The 16,536-nt window shown below is 46.8% G+C and overlaps 1 protein-coding gene across 1 annotated transcript; it reads left to right on the top strand.

Moving 5' to 3' along the window:
• The first annotated feature begins 1,557 nt into the window (after positions 1 to 1,557).
• CENPA (centromere protein A) lies at positions 1,558 to 12,467 on the top strand. The gene is made up of 4 exons (XM_066264712.1): positions 1,558 to 1,803; positions 9,214 to 9,347; positions 9,831 to 9,908; positions 10,215 to 12,467. The coding sequence occupies exons 1-4, from the start codon at positions 1,698 to 1,700 to the stop codon at positions 10,347 to 10,349; spliced, it is 453 nt and encodes a 150-aa protein (XP_066120809.1). The 5' UTR covers positions 1,558 to 1,697; the 3' UTR covers positions 10,350 to 12,467.
• The last annotated feature ends 4,069 nt before the right edge of the window (positions 12,468 to 16,536 follow it).

Here is a 16,536-nt window from a genome sequence, read left to right on the forward strand (position 1 = left end):
GGTCTCGAACCTGGGTCCTCTGAATCCTAGTCGGACGCTCTATCCACTGCGCCACCGCCTGGTCAGGCTCGTCTTGAGTTTTTATCTAAAGAAATGCCAGACATCAAATATATAACAATTGTGTCTTTGAAGAAATTAGGGCCCTGGCCGGTTGGCTCAGCGGTAGAGCGTCGGCCTGGCGTGTGGGGGACCCAGGTTCGATTCCCGGCCAGGGCACATAGGAGAAGCGCCCATCTGCTTCTCCACCCCTCCCCCTCTCCTTCCTCTCTGTCTCTCTCTTCCCCTCCCACAGCCAAGGCTCCATTGGAGCAAAGATGGCCCGGGCGCTGGGGATGGCTCCTTGGCCTCTGCCCCAGGCGCTAGAGTGGCTCTGTTTGTGGCAGAGCGACGCCCCGGAGGGGCAGAGCATCGCCCCCTGGTGGGCAGAGCATCGCCCCTGGTGGGCGTGCCGGGTGTATCCCGGTGGGGCGCATGCGGGAGTCTGACTGTCTCTCCCCGTTTCCAGCTTCAGAAAAATACAATAAATAAATAAATAAATATTTTAAAAAAAGAAATTAGAAGACTGAATGTATATTTAAATTCTGAAAAATTAATACAATGGGAAAATGAACACGTCAAAATTGATAAAAGATGGGTGGAAATATTCAGCCATTTCAAAAATGAACATATTGCATGTGAAAATTTATTTATTCTTGTTCATTTTACATTGTGCTGCCCTGGAACTAATGCAGCAGTTGAAAGAGTTTTTTCAATTGCTAATGATTTTTGGCCAAGTGAGAAATCAAGATTGAATGTTAATACTTTAGCTGCAGCATTTGCTGTAAAATTCATATAAAGTATATTTCTTGTTCAGATATATCCAATATATTGTTACAAGATGATACATTGACAAAAATATTCATTCAATGGAAAAGTACTCATTTAGATATTATCTAAATGAGTATTTTTCTTACAATTATTATTAAAAATAGGCATGTAAGCATAATTACAATATAAAATATTACAAATGTTTTATTATGCATTTATATTATAGAGTATTGTTGCAATGAATAACATGTTTTATATATGATATTGTTTTCTTCCATTTATTTTTGTCCTTTTCATTGTAGAAAAGTTGGTCACCTTACTAATAACGTACACTCCGTTAAACCAGCTTCGTGAGGTGTACCCAGGAGAGCCACAGGCGCGACAGGGGGTTGTCGCCTTAGCTTTAAACGCTGGATTGATAGGGCAAAACGAAATGTTTAATTAGGCAAAGTGATTCGTCTGGACTGGAGAAAGGCGTTTTACATCTACAACTCCAGAATCTGGCTTTCCTTTTTCCACCAGAGGGCACCTGGGGGCATGAGTCTGACAGCACCGCCACAATTTGTCAGGGGAAATGCCCTCCTCCTTCACTTCACTAAGTGTCCATTGGCTTATTCCGCCGTCGATCCGCCATGTCCCCGCTTCTCTTCCTATCACCGCCGTCGTTAAGCCTTTCGGCCTATGAAAAGGCAGCCACTGGGAGTCGCAAGATTAGGGTTTTAAAAAACGCCGAGCGGGCCATTTGAAAAGGAGGTAGTGCAGCCGGCAGGGAACCTACCCCAGGGGTGGAGGAACCCCGTGCGCTCCAGAACCCGCGCGGACGCCAGCCTTTGCTGTCGAACCCAGAAGGCCGAAAAGGAGCCGCGAGGCCGAGGCCTTCCGCGTCAGCCATGGACCCGCCCCGCCGAGGACGAGGGCGAGGGCGCAAGTCCGTAACCCCAAGGAGGCGCCCAGCGAGCCCAGCGAGCCCGGCCCGCCGGCCGGGCCCCCCCGTAGGTAACCGCCCGTGGCCCCTTGCCCTCCGAGCCGGCCCCCCAGCAGCCTGCCTGGGCATGGCGGGGTCCGCGTGCCCGTTTCACAGACGAGAAAACCGAGGCTCGCTTGCAGAGCCTGGGTCCGAGCCCGAGCTCACGGCTCCTGGTCCGCAGGCTTTCCAGCGTCTACTCGGGGCAGGTCCCGAGTTCCAAGCTGGGTGAGGGACTGGGGAAGGTCCAAGAGGAGAACGGACTGGCCCAGACAACCTGGCTGCTAATATGAATTCCTTTTTATATTACTAGCATTTATTGAGTGCTTACCCCTAACTAGGCATTGTGTCAACTCATTACGTGAATTATGTCAACTTTATATTGTGACCATTTTACAGATGGGAACTCTGAGGCGCTGACAGGCCAGGTAGCTTGAGGGTCGCACAGCTTGCTCTGGCGGACGCAGGTTTTCTACAAGTCGGTGTTTGTGCTTTTTTACCTTGCAAAAGTATTGGCTGCTCTTTTGTGACTGTTTCAAAGACCAGTTCTACTGTTAGAAGCGGCCTTCCTAGGTTTGTTTTGTTTGTTTTTCCGTGAGTGGCTATGTTGGGCTTTTTTTAAATTTATTTATTCATTTTAGAGAGGAAAGAGTGAGAGAGAGAGAAGGAGGGTGGGGAGCAGGAAGTATCAATTCCCATTTGTGCCTTGACCAGACAAGTGCAGGGTTTCAAACCAGCGACCTCAGGTTCCAGGTCGACGCTTTATCCACTGCGCCACCACGAGTCAGGCCTGTGTTGGGCTTTTTCACCTGTGATCTTAACTCAGGTAGAGCTCTCACCTTGCTCCCTTGGGGCAGTTTGTGCCCAGAAAGAAGACTGGCCTGTGGGCCTCAGTGTTGTACTGTGATCTGAGGGATGAGAGGCGCACCAACTGTGATAACTGCTCTACTTGTCTTCTGGCACATAACTAAGAGCAGAGTGGAAAAAAGTGGAATACACTGTATATAGATTATTGATAGATTTTGTCACTGTGAGTGGGAGGTTTTTTTTCTTTCCTAAATAGAAGTAACCATTGTGTCCAGCCAATTTGCTGAATTCTTTTGTTCATCCTAATGAAACTTTTTTTTTTTTTTTGTATTTTTCCGAAGCTAGAAACGGGGAGAGACAGTCAGACAGACTCCCGCATGCGCCCGACCGGGATACACCCGGCACGCTCACCGGAGGGCGCCGCTCTGCCCACGGGGGGGGGGGGGGGGGGGGGGGCGATGCTCTGCCCCTTCGGGGCGTCGCTCTTCCGTGACCAGAGCCACGCTAGCGCCTGGGGCAGAGGCCAAGGAGCCATCCCCAGCGCCCGGGCCATCTTTGCTCCAATGGAGCCTTGGCTGCGGGAGGGTAAGAGAGAGACAGAGAGGAAGGAGAGGGGGAGGGGTGGAGAAGCAGATGGGCGCTTCTCCTGTGTGCCCTGGCCGGAATCGAACCTGGGACTTCTGCATGCCAGGCCGACGCTCTACCACTGAGCCAACCGGCCAGGGCCTAATGAAACTTTAAATTTTTATTTATTTATTTATTTATTTATTTATTTTTACAGAGACAGAGAGTGAGTCAGAGAGAGGGATAGACAGGGACAGACAGACAGGAATGGAGAGAGATGAGAAGCATCAATCATCAGTTTTTCATTGCAACACCTTAGTTGTTCATTGATTGCTCTCATGTGCCTTGACCATGGGCCTTTAGCAGACCGAGTAACCCCTTGCTGAGGTGAGCCTTGCTCAAACCCGATGAGCCCACACTCAAGCTGACGACCTCGGGTCTCAAACCTGGGTCCGCCACATCCCAGTCCGACGCTCTATCCACTACGCCACCGCCTGGTCAGGCTATCTTTTACCGCCCACCATGAAAGCTGGAACGCCCACTAGTGGGCAGTAGGGACCAGGTTGAATACCACTGAAGTAGGCTATTGTTTGCAAGTAATGACTTTTAAGTCTTTTGCATACATTTTATTTCTTACTGCATTGTATGAGTGAGGCCCTGAAACTAGTATTGAATCAGAGCAGTGTTTGGGTCGTCGTTGTGTTGGGAATTTTAATGGGAATATTGTTAAGCATGATGTTTGCTGTTGCTTTCTACCACGAACCAGCGTGGCTAGTAATTCCAGGTCCTGAGTGGGAACGGGGGCACGGAATTAAGAAAAATAGGCTTAAAGAGAAAAAGGATAGGAGCAGGAGGCCTCTGCAATGCTGATGGCAAGAACAGAGGGCACTGTCCACCCCACTACCTGCTTTATTTATAGGGTAAAGTGAGGCCATTAGCAAGTCAAAGAGATCATTAAAACAAAGTCACCTTTCCAAGGCAACTGAAGAATTCTACCATACATAACATCTTAACTTCACCATACATAAATCCCCCCATCATACATAACATCTTAACTTCACAAAACAAAGGATTGCCTCCAGTCTTTCTGAGGGATATGAGGAATAGGAAGAGTATAAAAAATCCAGCACCACAGCTAACATGAAGGTGTGGAAAAATATAGCCTTTAGCAACTTCACAGAACAAGTGAGGTGGGGGTTGGGCAGACTGTCAGTTTACTGACAGTTCCCCACACCTGTCCCCCCAAAATCTAAACTGCAAAGACCCTGTTGGCTTTCAGTCCCCAACAGCTTTCCTATATAGAAGTGTCTCTATACTCCTGGTTAAATTAAATGGGTTTTTTTTGTTTGTTTTGTATTTTTCTGAAGTTGGAAACGGGGAGGCAGTCAGACAGACTCCCGCATGTGCCCGACCGGGATCCACCCGGCATGCCCACCAGGGGGCAATGCTCTGCCCATCTGGGGCGTTGCTCTGTTGCAACCAGAACCATTCTAGTGCCTGAGGCAGAGGCCACAGAGCCATCCTCAGCGCCTGGGCCAACTTTGCTCCAATGGAGCCTCAGCTGCGGGAGGGGAAGAAAGAGACAGAGAGGAAGGAGAGGGGGAAGGGTGGAGAAGCAGATGGGCGCTTCTCCTGTGTGCCCTGGCTGGGAATCGAACCCGGGACTCCTGCATGCCAGGCCGACGCTCTACCACTGAGCCAACCGGCCAGGGCTTAAATTAAATATTTTAATCTCAAATGGACACTCAGCACTTCCTGGCAGTCTTGCTTTCCCTTTCTCCCAATGACTATTCCATTGCTTTTTTGAACTCTTTGAATACCGACTCCAGACCCCTGCTCACTCTCAGCCAGTGATGACCCCTTGCCTCATGCTTCATTGAGGCAATAGAAGCCTCCAGACTTCTTACAACAGAGAAGCTAGATGTCCCCGTTCCTATCAAAAAGCCACTCCTCCTCCTACTGGGCTCTTGGTCGTATTCTTCACCTTCCCATGAGCTTATAGCTTTCTGTTGTCTTTCTCCACCTGCACTTGGAATTAAATTCAAACTCCTTACTTTGGCATTCTGCAAATGTGCTTTGCTATTTCTGATCCAAGGATAGAGGGCAGAGGTGGTTCCTTGTTTCCATAGCCACATCTCCCTCTTGCTGCCCATTTCTCTCTACTGCCCTTCATAGCTACCCTTTTTGTTTGTTTGTTTTTGTTTTTTTTTTTTGTTTTTGACAGATAGGGACAGACAGGAGGGGAGAGAGATGAGAAGCATCTATTCTTCATTGTGGCTCCTTAGTCATTCATTGATTGCTTTCTTATATGTGCCTTGACTGGGGGGAGCCTCCAGCAGAGCGAGTGACCCCTTACTCAAGCCAGCGACCTTGGGGTCATGTCTATGATCCCACTGTCAAGCCAGAGACCCCGCGCTCAAGCCGGCAACCTCGGGTTCCAAACATGGTTCCTCTGTGTCCCAGTCTGATGCCCTATCCACTGTGCCACCACTTGGTCAGGCCATAGCTACCCTTTTTAAAATAGCCAGACTTAAGTCCGCACACAAGTCTGTTGCCCATCTTCTCAGTCATCCTTCATTTCAGTCCAATTCTCCACAGCTACCCCTACCTCGAGTGCACTTGAACCACTCTTGTCAAGGTCACCAGCTACTTTGTGTTGCCAAACCCAGTGGACATGTTTGTGTTTTTATTTCCCTTCAGCTTCCACTGTACCACCCACTCTCTGCAGTTCCCACCTAGTGTTTTTTACTTTCGGGGCCACCTCTCTTTAGTCACCTGATGTTGGATTTCCTTGGTGTCCTTTTCCTTTCTTTCCCTTCCCCAGGTGGTCTCATTTCTTCCTGTGACTAACACCACTCATACGTCAGTGGCTCTCACATTTGTATTTCCAGCCCAGATCTCTCCTCTGAGCCCAGGTACCTATATCCAACTGCCTTTCTTCCTGAGTGCTCTTGAGCAGTGGTCCCCAACCTCCGGGCCGTGGACCGGTACCGGTCTGTGGGCCATTTGGTACTGGTCCGCAGAGAAAGAATAAATAACTTACATTATTTCCATTTTGTTTATATTTAAGTCTGAACGATGTTTTATTTTTTAAAAATGACCAGATTCCCTCTGTTACATCTGTCTAAGATTCACTCTTGACGCTTGTCTTGGTCACGTGATACATTTATCTGTCCCACCCTAGAGGCCGGTCTGAAAATATTTTCTGACATTAAACCCGTCCGTGGCCCAAAAAAGGTTGGGGACCGCTGCTCTTGAGTACATCAGACTAAACATCCTGAAAACTGAACTTTTTTTTTCTTTTTTAGCAAGTGAGAGAGTGACAGAAAGGGAGAGAAATGAGAAGCATAACTCATAGTTGCAGCACCTTAGTTGTTCATTAATTGCTTTCTTATGTGTTCCTTGATTGAGGGGGGGGTCTCCAGCCAAGCCATTGACCCCGTGCTCAAGCTGGTGACCTCAGGGTTTTGAACCTGGGTTCTCAGCATTCCAGGCTGATGCTCTATCCACTGCGCTATTACCTGGTCAGGCTAAAAATCAAGCTTTTGATTACTCCCCTCTTACCTCTTCATCCTCACATTTTCCCATTTAAGTAATTGGCAAACCTGGGAGAAATCTTTTTCTCTCGCCCCCATGTCCAATCCAAATGTAAGTTCAGGCAATTCTACCTCCATATTGCATCCTTAATCACTCTTCTTTTTGCCACCTCTACTCCCACCAGCCTAGTTTGAGCCACCAGCATCCTTACCCAGTCAATATTCCACTTCCAGGCATGTTCCTTTCAGTTCTTTCCTTACACAACAGGACTGGTCTTCACAATGTAAGTAGGTCACTCTGTGTTCTTCAAACTCTTCCTTCCATGGCTTCCCATTACTTTAGGATTAAATCCCAACCCAGGTCTTCCCATGATCTCTCTAATCAGCTTCTTTTGTTCTTGGGCCATGGTTTCATATCTTCCCTTACCCCTCAGAGGTTATAATGTATGTTTCTCTCAAAGTCTTCATCTCTTTTTTCTGTGAGCTCAGACTCCTCTGGTATTATTTTGTTTGTTGAGTTTGGGTCCCTCCTTTCATGATTTTGGCCTTCTTAAACTGGTGACCTTTAGGTTGTGTTCTGTGACTGCTATGTTAAGTCCTTTTTATTGAACTACTTGGTATGGATTCTCTTTATTCATTTACTCTAATGTTTCCATTAATCTGAGAGAGAGAGAAACAGAATCATCAACTCGTTATTTCATTTAGTTGTATACTCATTGATTGCTTCTCATACATACCCTGACCGGAGTCGAACACTTGGCCTCTGGCACGCCGGGTAGACGCTTTATCTACTGAACCACTCGGCCAGGACCTGGATTCTCTTTTCTTGGTTACACCTTGAATAACACTTCTGTAGCCGATTTTATCCTTCAAAATGTTTTTGTGGCCTGACCAGGCAGTGGTGCAGTAAATAGAGCATCAGACTAGAACGCAGAGGACCAGGGTTGAGACCCCAAGGTTGCTGGCTTGAGCACGGGCTCATCTGGTTTGAGCAAGGCTCACCAGCTTGAGCCCAAGGTCACTGGCTTGAGTAAACGGTCCCTCGGTCTGCTTTAGCCCCCCAGTCAAGGCACATATGAGAAAGCAATCAATGAACAACTAAGGTGCTACAACAAAGAATTGATGCTTCTCATCTCTCTCCCTTCTCTCTGTTTGTCCCTGTCTGTCCCTCTCTCTGTCTCTGTCACAAAAATAATGTTTTTGTGGTTTATTTTTATTCTTTGTTCTACTTGTTAGAGGTGTATTATTTTTATTGGTCTTTGATTTAATTTATGGAGCAGCTATACTGTTTTTATTTTACTCTTTTTTTATTAATTTATTTTATGACTCTATGTCATTAGTTTTTTTGTTTTGTCTTTTTTATAGCAAGAGAGAAAAAGACAGATAGGCAGGATGAGAGAGAGAAGAAGTATCAACTCCTAATTGTATCACTGTAGTTGTTCGTTGATTACTTCTGATACTGCCTTGACCTGAGGGCTCCAGCCAAGCCAGTGACCCTGCACTCAAGCCAGATGAACCTAAACTCAAGCCTTGTGACCTTGGGGTTTCAAACCTGGGACCTCAGCGTTCCAGGCCGGCATTCTCTCCACTGTGCTGCCGCCAATCAGGCTCTGTCTCATAAGTTTTGAGGTGTAAATATTATTTTTATTTTTTTCTAAATAGTCTCATTTCAGTTAAGTGTCCTCTTCAACACAAGAGTTAGAAAAGTTTTATTTTTTGTATTTGATTTCTACTTTTGGGAATGTTTTTAAGATTTCTTCCTTTTTATTGTTGTTGGAACTAGGCTTTGACCCAAAGGCTTTGACTCCGTAGCCCAACGGCCCAACACTGGTGCTGAGTTATGCCACTTGGGAGGTCCCACCTTGGCCACTAGTGAGCTCTGGTCACATGTCTGCACCTCTCTGGGCCTAAGGATAACCAAGACAAGGGGATTGTACTAGATACTCTCTCAGAGTCCTTCTAGCGACAAAACAAAAACAAAAAAACCCTTAAAACAAAATAAGTGGTTTTCCAATCGAGGTGGGAAAGACAGAGGGATGTACACAGCACTGTGGGGCCCAGAGGAGGGAGTGACCCATCAGTCTGGAAAGGATTGTGGGTCAGGAAAGGATGCATTTGAGAGTTGGGATTTAAGAGACTCTCCTCGGCCTGACCTGTGGTGCGCAGTGGGATAAAGCGTCGACCTGGAACACTGAGGTCGCCGGTTTGGAACCTTGGGCTTGCCTGGTCAAGGCACTTATGGGAGTTGATGCTTCCTGCTCCTCCCCCTTCTCTCTCTCTCTCTCCCCTCTCTCTAAAAATCAATAAATAAAATATATATAAAAAAAAGAGACTCTCCTCAATGGGCCATTCATTCGTTTCACAAATACTTGGCCCCTCTCTGCTGTTTTCCAGTTTCTGGAGATAGCTGCAGTGAATAAAATGGGCACAGATCCCTGCTTTTGTGGCCCTCAGCACAGTCCAGCAGTCGGGTGGTTTGTGAGGCAGCAGCTGTCTGCACTGCTCCTCACCTGTGTGGCCCGACTCTTTGCTCAGGCACGCCCTCCCGTGGACCTCGACCCTCCCGTGGACCTCGACGGCGTCCTCCGGGTCTTCTAGTTCTGAGAGAGATCCGAAAGCTTCAGAAGAGCACAAACCTATTGTTAAGGAAACTCCCCTTCAGCCGCCTGGTGAGTTCCAGGGGGCCTCCCACCTCCCCCCAGGCAGCCTCCTTTCTTTAAATTTCCCAGGTATTGGGGATCCTGTTGTCTCTTGCCCAAATGGCCAAGGGACCTCTTCTCTAACTTGGTAGGGGATTCTTCATCTTCTAAAACCATGAGTCTGCCAAGGGTACCTCCCATCTCTTCATCCCTCCCCCCCTTTGAAATTGTGTTCTTTGATTATGTAAATAGAAACCCTCTCATCCACCCACCTGCTCTCCCCTGGGAGAGTGCCTCCTCCTCTCGCCACCATCCGTAAGAGACCTAAGCTCCTGGGAGTTGGTACCTGCTGCTAATTAGGTGCTAAAATTAAGAGCCAGGAAGATACGGAAATGAAGATTGATGAAGACTCGTGGAGACAGTCTAATCTTCCCTTGAGTCTCTCTTCCTTTACTCTCTGCTCCTCCCCACCCCTCTTCTCCTTTGCCAAAGCCCATCTCCACTCCTTCACAGGCAAGAGAAATATGTGTTAAATTCACCCGTGGTGTGGACTTCTGTTGGCAAGCCCAGGCTCTATTGGCCCTACAGGAGGTAAGAAGGGGCCACGGTACAGCTGGGTGAGGGCGAGTACCGGAGGAAGGTGTTCTGGGATTCCACAGGGTTGGCCTGGAGTGTCACGCTGAATCCTGCCTCCTTGAAAAGAGCCACAAGAACACCCAGATTTGGAGGCTGGGTCTGGTGTGGCAGTAGCAGAATTCCCAGGCAGTTCAGCCTCATTCTGTGAACAGTCTTTCCTGTAGTCCTTTCAACCCTCGGAGACCAAGTTCGGCAGATCCCCGAGATAAAAGTGGCCAGTGCCCCCTCGCCTAGGTCAGTCTGCTCTGTTTCTGTCCCCAGGCTGCAGAAGCATTTCTGGTTCATCTCTTTGAGGATGCTTATCTCCTCACCCTGCACGCCGGCCGCGTTACTCTCTTCCCGAAGGACGTGCAGCTGGCCCGGAGGATCCGAGGCATCCAGGAAGGGCTCGGCTGAGGCGCTGCCTCCGTAAACCTTTCCTGCCCCGTGGAGTGGGGCCGGGGCATCTTACCTTGCCTTTGTTCTCAAGAAAATGCCTGACTTTGTTTTACCTCGAATATTTGGGTTCATGCCCTTAAGTAATGACCAGACAACTGAAATTTCTGTGAGAGTTAAGCTTCTCCATTTTACAAGGACCAGATGACTTCATTTTGATTAAGGGATGGTATCCTTACTTTTGAAAATGTCTTGTTAGTAAATGTGATTCCTTTTCAAGGATGATACCAGGGACTTTTTCCGGAGCCGGGACCAGATCCGTAGAGGCCAAGCCTTGCTATCTGAGGAGAGGATGCTGTTGCTTTTGTAATTGGTTTTTTTAAGAAGGAGCAGACTGCATGGCTTTCCTCTGCAACAGAAGTAATATATGAGAAAATCTACATGGTTCCAGAGGCCTGAGAATTTTCAGATAAAGAGACTCCAAGGTTGACTTCATGTTGTAAATTATTCATGTGACTGCTTAGTGAATTTTGAAGGAATCCAATTTGCTGATGTTTGCTTATTATTTTAGATCTTTCTATACATTTAAATTTTTACCCTGTGTGAGTTTACCTCTGTTTAACATGTGAGGGAAAAAGTAAGAGAAGAGCACGTCAGTCGATTGCACAGAAGAACCTGGCACATGTAGCCTGCGAGTCTGTCCTTCTGACTCACTTCATTAGTGGCAGCAGCGCGCGCCTTAAGTGGACAGTGCCTGTCAACAAACTAAAGCTTCTCAAAAACTCATTTATGGTGAAAATTAAGAATCTTTTAAGGTTTGATGTTCTGGTTCTTCTTATTAAATTTTTATCAGAATCATTCAGAAATTTTAACTTACAGAATTTTATTTTTCTTTTTTTTAAAGAATTTTATTTGTAAGTCACAGGAGATGAGCCAGGTTTATACTTTAGAATTTTTCATTCCAGGATTTTAAAATGTGTTTACAATGTATTGACAGTTATTTTTGCAAATTCTTGTGGAGAGATAATGAAAATAAAATAATTCTTTACTGAAAAGTTCAAATCCAAGTTGTTATAGCATACATGTATATTTTGTATGTTAACATTAAGTTCTTCTTCACCTGACTAGGCGGTGGCGCAGTGGGATAGAGTGTCGGACTGGGGTGCGGAAGACCCCAGGTTCGAGATCCCAAGGTCTCCAGCTTGAGCGCGGGCTCATCTGGTTTGAGCAAAGCTCACCAGCTTGAGCCCAAGGTCACTGGCTCGAGCAAGGGGTTACTCAGTCTGCTGAAGGCCTGCGATCAAGGCACATATGAGAAAGCAATCAATGAACAACTAAGGTGTTGCAACGCGCAATGAAAAACTAATGATTGATGCTTCTCATCTCAGGTACCTGTCTGAACCTCTCTCTGACTCTCTATCTCTGTGGAAAAAACAAACAAAAAAACCCATTGAGTTCTTCATTTGTACACTGTTTGCAAACAGCAAAAATTTAAACGAGAGAATCGAGGGGTGTGTTTTTGCCTCCAATAGAATAGCATACAAGCAGACCAAAATCTTGCTCTTCTCTGGTAACTGGAAGCACTTTAAGAGATTTCCAGACAGGTGGGAAATGCTAACCAAAGAGTTTTAGAGTCTGTGTCTGGTAGAAATGATGAATGAGGACAGACTAGTCAACTGAATTCAGAGACAGACTAAAGGGAAAGACCAAGTTCTATTGTGGTTTTTTTGTTTATTTGACCTTTTTTTTTTTTTTTTTTTTTTTTAGAGAGAGAGAGAGAGTCAGAAAGAGGGATAGATAGGGACAGACAGACAGGAACAGAGAGATGAGAAGCATCAATCAGTTTTTCGTTGCGGCACCTTAGTTGTTCATTGATTGCTTTCTCATATGTGCCTTGACCACGGGCCTTCAGCAGACCAACTAACCCCTTGCTCAAGCCAGCAACCTTGGGTCCAAGCTGGTGAGCTTTGCTCAAACCAGATGAGCCCGCGCTCAAGCCGGCGACCTCAGGGTCTCTAACCTGGGTCCTCTGCATCCCAGTCTGACGCTCTATCCACTGTGCCACCGCCTGGTCAGGCCAAGTTCAATTGTTTAATACATTTTAACCCTTTTGAAAACCTTGTTTGACCTCAACTCATACTTATGCATACATGCAAATAAAGCTTATCAATCTATGAATATATTTAAGGTTTTTGTCAGTGTGTTATTAATTGGAAGATTATCATCTTCTAGTTTTCTTCAAATTGTTCTAACTGGGACATCACTGTATCCAACACATGTCCACATGTCACATTCAGACACCAGACAGGAGGTTTGTGCCCCTACCTGTACATGGTATTTGTACCTAACATGAGAATAAGTAATTCACATCATGACAGTGTGATATAATATTGTTACAATTCACTGTAAATTTTGAGCACTTACACTGTTGGGTTTTTGTTTTTGTTTATCTTTACTTTCTGAGTGATTCCATCAACATTATCTTCTATCCTTTCCATTCAATTTTTTATTTCTGCTTTTATATTTAAAATATTTTTTGATTGATTTTTAAAGAGAGAGAAACATTGGTTTGCTGTTCCCACTCACGCATTCATTGGGTGACTCCTGCATGTACCCTGACTAGGGATTGAACCTGCAACCCTGGTGTATCAGCACGAAGCTCCAACCAATTGAGTTACCCAGCCAGGGCTCTACTTTCACATTTTTAATATCTTAAGAACTTATTTTTTGAATTTTTTTTTTTTTTTAAAGGGCATTTTAATTTTTATTTATTTAATTATTTATTACAGAGACAGAGAGTAAGTCAGAGAGAGGGATAGACAGGAACTGAGAGAGATGAGAAGCATCAATCATTAGTTTTTCATTGCGCGTTGCAGCACCTTAGTTGTTCATTGATTGCTTTCTCCTATGTGCCTTGACCGTGGGCCTTCAGCAGACCAAGTAACCCCTTGCTGGAGCCAGCGACCTTGGGTCCAAGCTGGTGGGCTTTTCCTCAAACCAGATGAGCCCACACTGAAGCTGGCGAGCTTGGGGTCTCGAACCCGGGTCCTCAGCTCTGCATCCCAGTCCGACGCCCTATCCACTGCGCCACCGCCTGGTCAGGCTGAATTTTTTTTTTTATAGTATCTCAGTCAGTGTTTACTCAGAAAACAGAAACCATCTAGATATTTCAAGCAAAGGAATTTTTTTTTTTACTTTATCTGTTCTTGTTAATTTTTATTATTATTATTCATTTTAGAGAGGGGGGGGGGGAGACAGAGAGAGAAGGGGTGGAGGAGCTGGAAGCATCAACTCCCATATGTGCCTTTACCAGGCAAGCCCAGGGTTTCGAACCGGCGACCTCAGCATTTCTAGGTTGACGCTTTATCCACTGCGCCACCACAGGTCAGGCCTCAAGCAAAGGAATTTAATAGAAGGGCTTTGGTTGCAATGGTATCAGGGGGGCTGGGAGAGCTAAAGGGAAGAGGATGCTCCTCATGGATCAGGAAGCTGCCAGTGCCTGAGGCCCAGTTCACTACTGTTCAGGAAGCACAGCCCCTGCCAGCACTGAGAACTGCACTTGTTGCTCCTGAACAGGAACTCGGGAGGGTGAGCCCCCCCACTCCCCTGACCACCACGGACACTGAGGAAACCCTTTCATCCACTACTGCTGGTGCGGCCAGAGGCACTACCAAACCATAAAAGAAAAATGTCTCTTTTTTTCCTCCCACCTTTAAGGCCTCACCAGCATTCTTCATTGGCAGAACCAAACCAGAAGTAGCTGCAAGGGAGTCTGGGAATAAAATTGACTGCCTTCTAACCTCTTGTTACAGAGAACTTCAAAGGATGAGAATGGAGCTTAGAGCCTATAGAAACAATCTGCACACATCCCAATCTTGTTTCATGGGTATAATATCATTTTAAGGATATAAATTTTTTTTTTTTTTTACAGGGACAGGGAGAGAGAAAGAGGGATAGATAGGGACAGACAGACAGGAACGGAGAGAGATGAGAAGCATCAGTTCTTCATTGCAACACCTTAGTTGTTCATTGATTGCTTTCTCATATGTGCCCTGACAGTGGGCCTTCAGCAGACCGAGTAACCCCTCACTTGAGCCAGCGACCTTGGGTCCAAGCTGGTGAGCTTTTTTTTTTTTTTTTGGCTCAAGCCAGATGAGCCCATGCTCAAGCTGGTGACCTCGGGGTCTCGAACCTGGGTCCTCGGCATCCCAGTCCTACGCTCTATCCACTGCGCCACCGCTTGGTCAGGCTATTATAATTTTTTGATACTGGTGTTTGTTTCTTTTTGCTACATAGTCTGTTTTCTCCAAGTTGACTTATTTTTCCTGTTCTGGCCTCTCACAAGGTTTTCCTTAAGAGTAGAAGACAGAAGAACTATTGGGAAGTTATAAGCATGTTAATGAGACTTGTTGACATGGAACTTCACTCTGGAATGGTCAGGTGGCTCTTCTGTTGGGGGCCCTCTATCCTCAGGCTAGTCTGGTGAGGAGGAGGGAGGCTCAGGACCCTCCAGGAAAAATGGCTAAATGTGTGTGCGTGGATGGGGTGATGCACGTGTATACACACATCCTCTGACCAGTGTTCTGGGAGCTGATGGAAAGGGGACATGACTAATCCTATCCTTATTAGTTCTTACCATTCACTGTTGATCTACAACTCCACTGCTCACCGCCAACTTCCAAGATGGCAAAGACAGCCAGCCATGGACCCAGGAGGAAACCTGAAGGAAAATAAATCTGATGAGATCATTACACTGGCAACATCTGCACAAACATTTCGATTTACTATAGATAACAATTGTATAAAGTAAGAACACATTGATAAAGAACCTTCTATCATAGGTGGTAGCGCAGTGGATAGAGCGTCGGACTGGGATGCGGAGGACCCAGGTTCAAGACCCCGGGGTCGCCAGCTTGAGCGCGGGCTCATCTGGTTTGAGCAAAGCTCACCAGCTTGGACCCAAGGTCGCTGGCTCGAGCAAGGGGTTACTCAGTCTGCTGAGGGCCCGCGGTCAAGGCACATATGAGAAAGCAATCAATGAACAACTAAGGTGTCGCAACGAAAAATTTATGATTGATGCTTCTCATTTCTCTCCCTGTCTGTCCCTGTCTATCTCTGTCTCTGTGGGGGGGGGGGGGGGAGAACCTTCTATCGTCCAAGGGCTTTCATGTGGGCTGATTCTCACCTATTCCTCCTGACAGCTCTGAGAGGCAAGTGTTAGGACTCCCACCTTCCATACGAGGTTATAGGATAACAGTAAAAAGAAACCTGTTCTTTCTTCCATGTCACAGCCCCAAGTTTGAATCCCAACTATCTGTGACCAGGGCAAGTTGCTCATTCCCTCTAAGCCCCAGCTATAGAGTCCACTGTAGACCCTGGGGTCTGGCAAATGGGATGGGAGAACCTCCTCACTGGGTTATTGTGAGGATTGAACTTGGTGACACTGGGTATGTGCCTGGCACCCAATAAGTGGTAGCCACTATTAAGTTACAGTTCCATGGTAATGCCTTCAGGGAGGCTGTGTAGCCACGTGGCAGAGGCAGATCTTGAAAACAGTGCAGACTTAAGTCACAGGAATGGACACTGTTACTAAGCAAGGAGCATGGTCACATAAACAGCATGTTGGCCCTCAAGTCACCTTCACCAGGAGTCCCAGGCCCTGTTCCAGGCTGGTTCCATGATGGCTCAGAGGGGAGCAGTCTTAAGGGTGAAGGCTTAGTAGGGCTCAGGGGTTTCAAGAGATCCTGAAAGGTTGTCACCAGCTTTAAACAAAATGGGTCACCCTCAGTTCCAAAGCAGAGGAACTAATGTACCGTGACATCTTAAAATTATTCGGTGCTCTTCTGCCAAGAAGATCAAAGCACTTCAAAAGAGTTTCCTCTAAATTTTTTTTTTTTTTTTTGCATTTTCTGAAGCTGGAAACAGGGAGAGATAGTCAGACAGACTCCCGCATGCGCCCGACCGGGATCCACCCGGCACGCCCACCAGGGGCAATGCTCTGCCCACCAGGGGGCGATGCTCTGCCCATTCTGGGCGTCGCCATGTTGCGACCAGAGCCACTCTAGCGCCTGAGGCAGAGGCCACAGAGCCATGCCCAGCGCCCGGGCCATCTTTGCTCCAATGGAGCCTTGGCTGCGGGAGGGGAAGAGAGAGACAGAGAGGAAGGCGCGGTGGAGGGGTGGAGAAGCAAATGGGTGCTTCTCCTGTG

The sequence above is a fragment of the Saccopteryx bilineata genome, chromosome 3 (genome assembly GCF_036850765.1).
Source record: "Saccopteryx bilineata isolate mSacBil1 chromosome 3, mSacBil1_pri_phased_curated, whole genome shotgun sequence".
In the NCBI taxonomy this organism is placed as follows: Eukaryota; Metazoa; Chordata; class Mammalia; order Chiroptera; family Emballonuridae; genus Saccopteryx; species Saccopteryx bilineata.

Bases quoted from the DNA above. Each gene is read 5' to 3' on its own strand.
- CENPA (XM_066264712.1), top strand. From the start codon at position 1,698: ATGGACCCGCCCCGCCGAGGACGAGGGCGAGGGCGCAAGTCCGTAACC. The intron at 1,804-9,213 runs GTAACCGCCCGT...CTCTTTGCTCAG, and splicing joins CCGGCCGGGCCCCCCCGTAG to GCACGCCCTCCCGTGGACCT. The intron at 9,909-10,214 runs GTAAGAAGGGGC...TTCTGTCCCCAG, and splicing joins CTCTATTGGCCCTACAGGAG to GCTGCAGAAGCATTTCTGGT.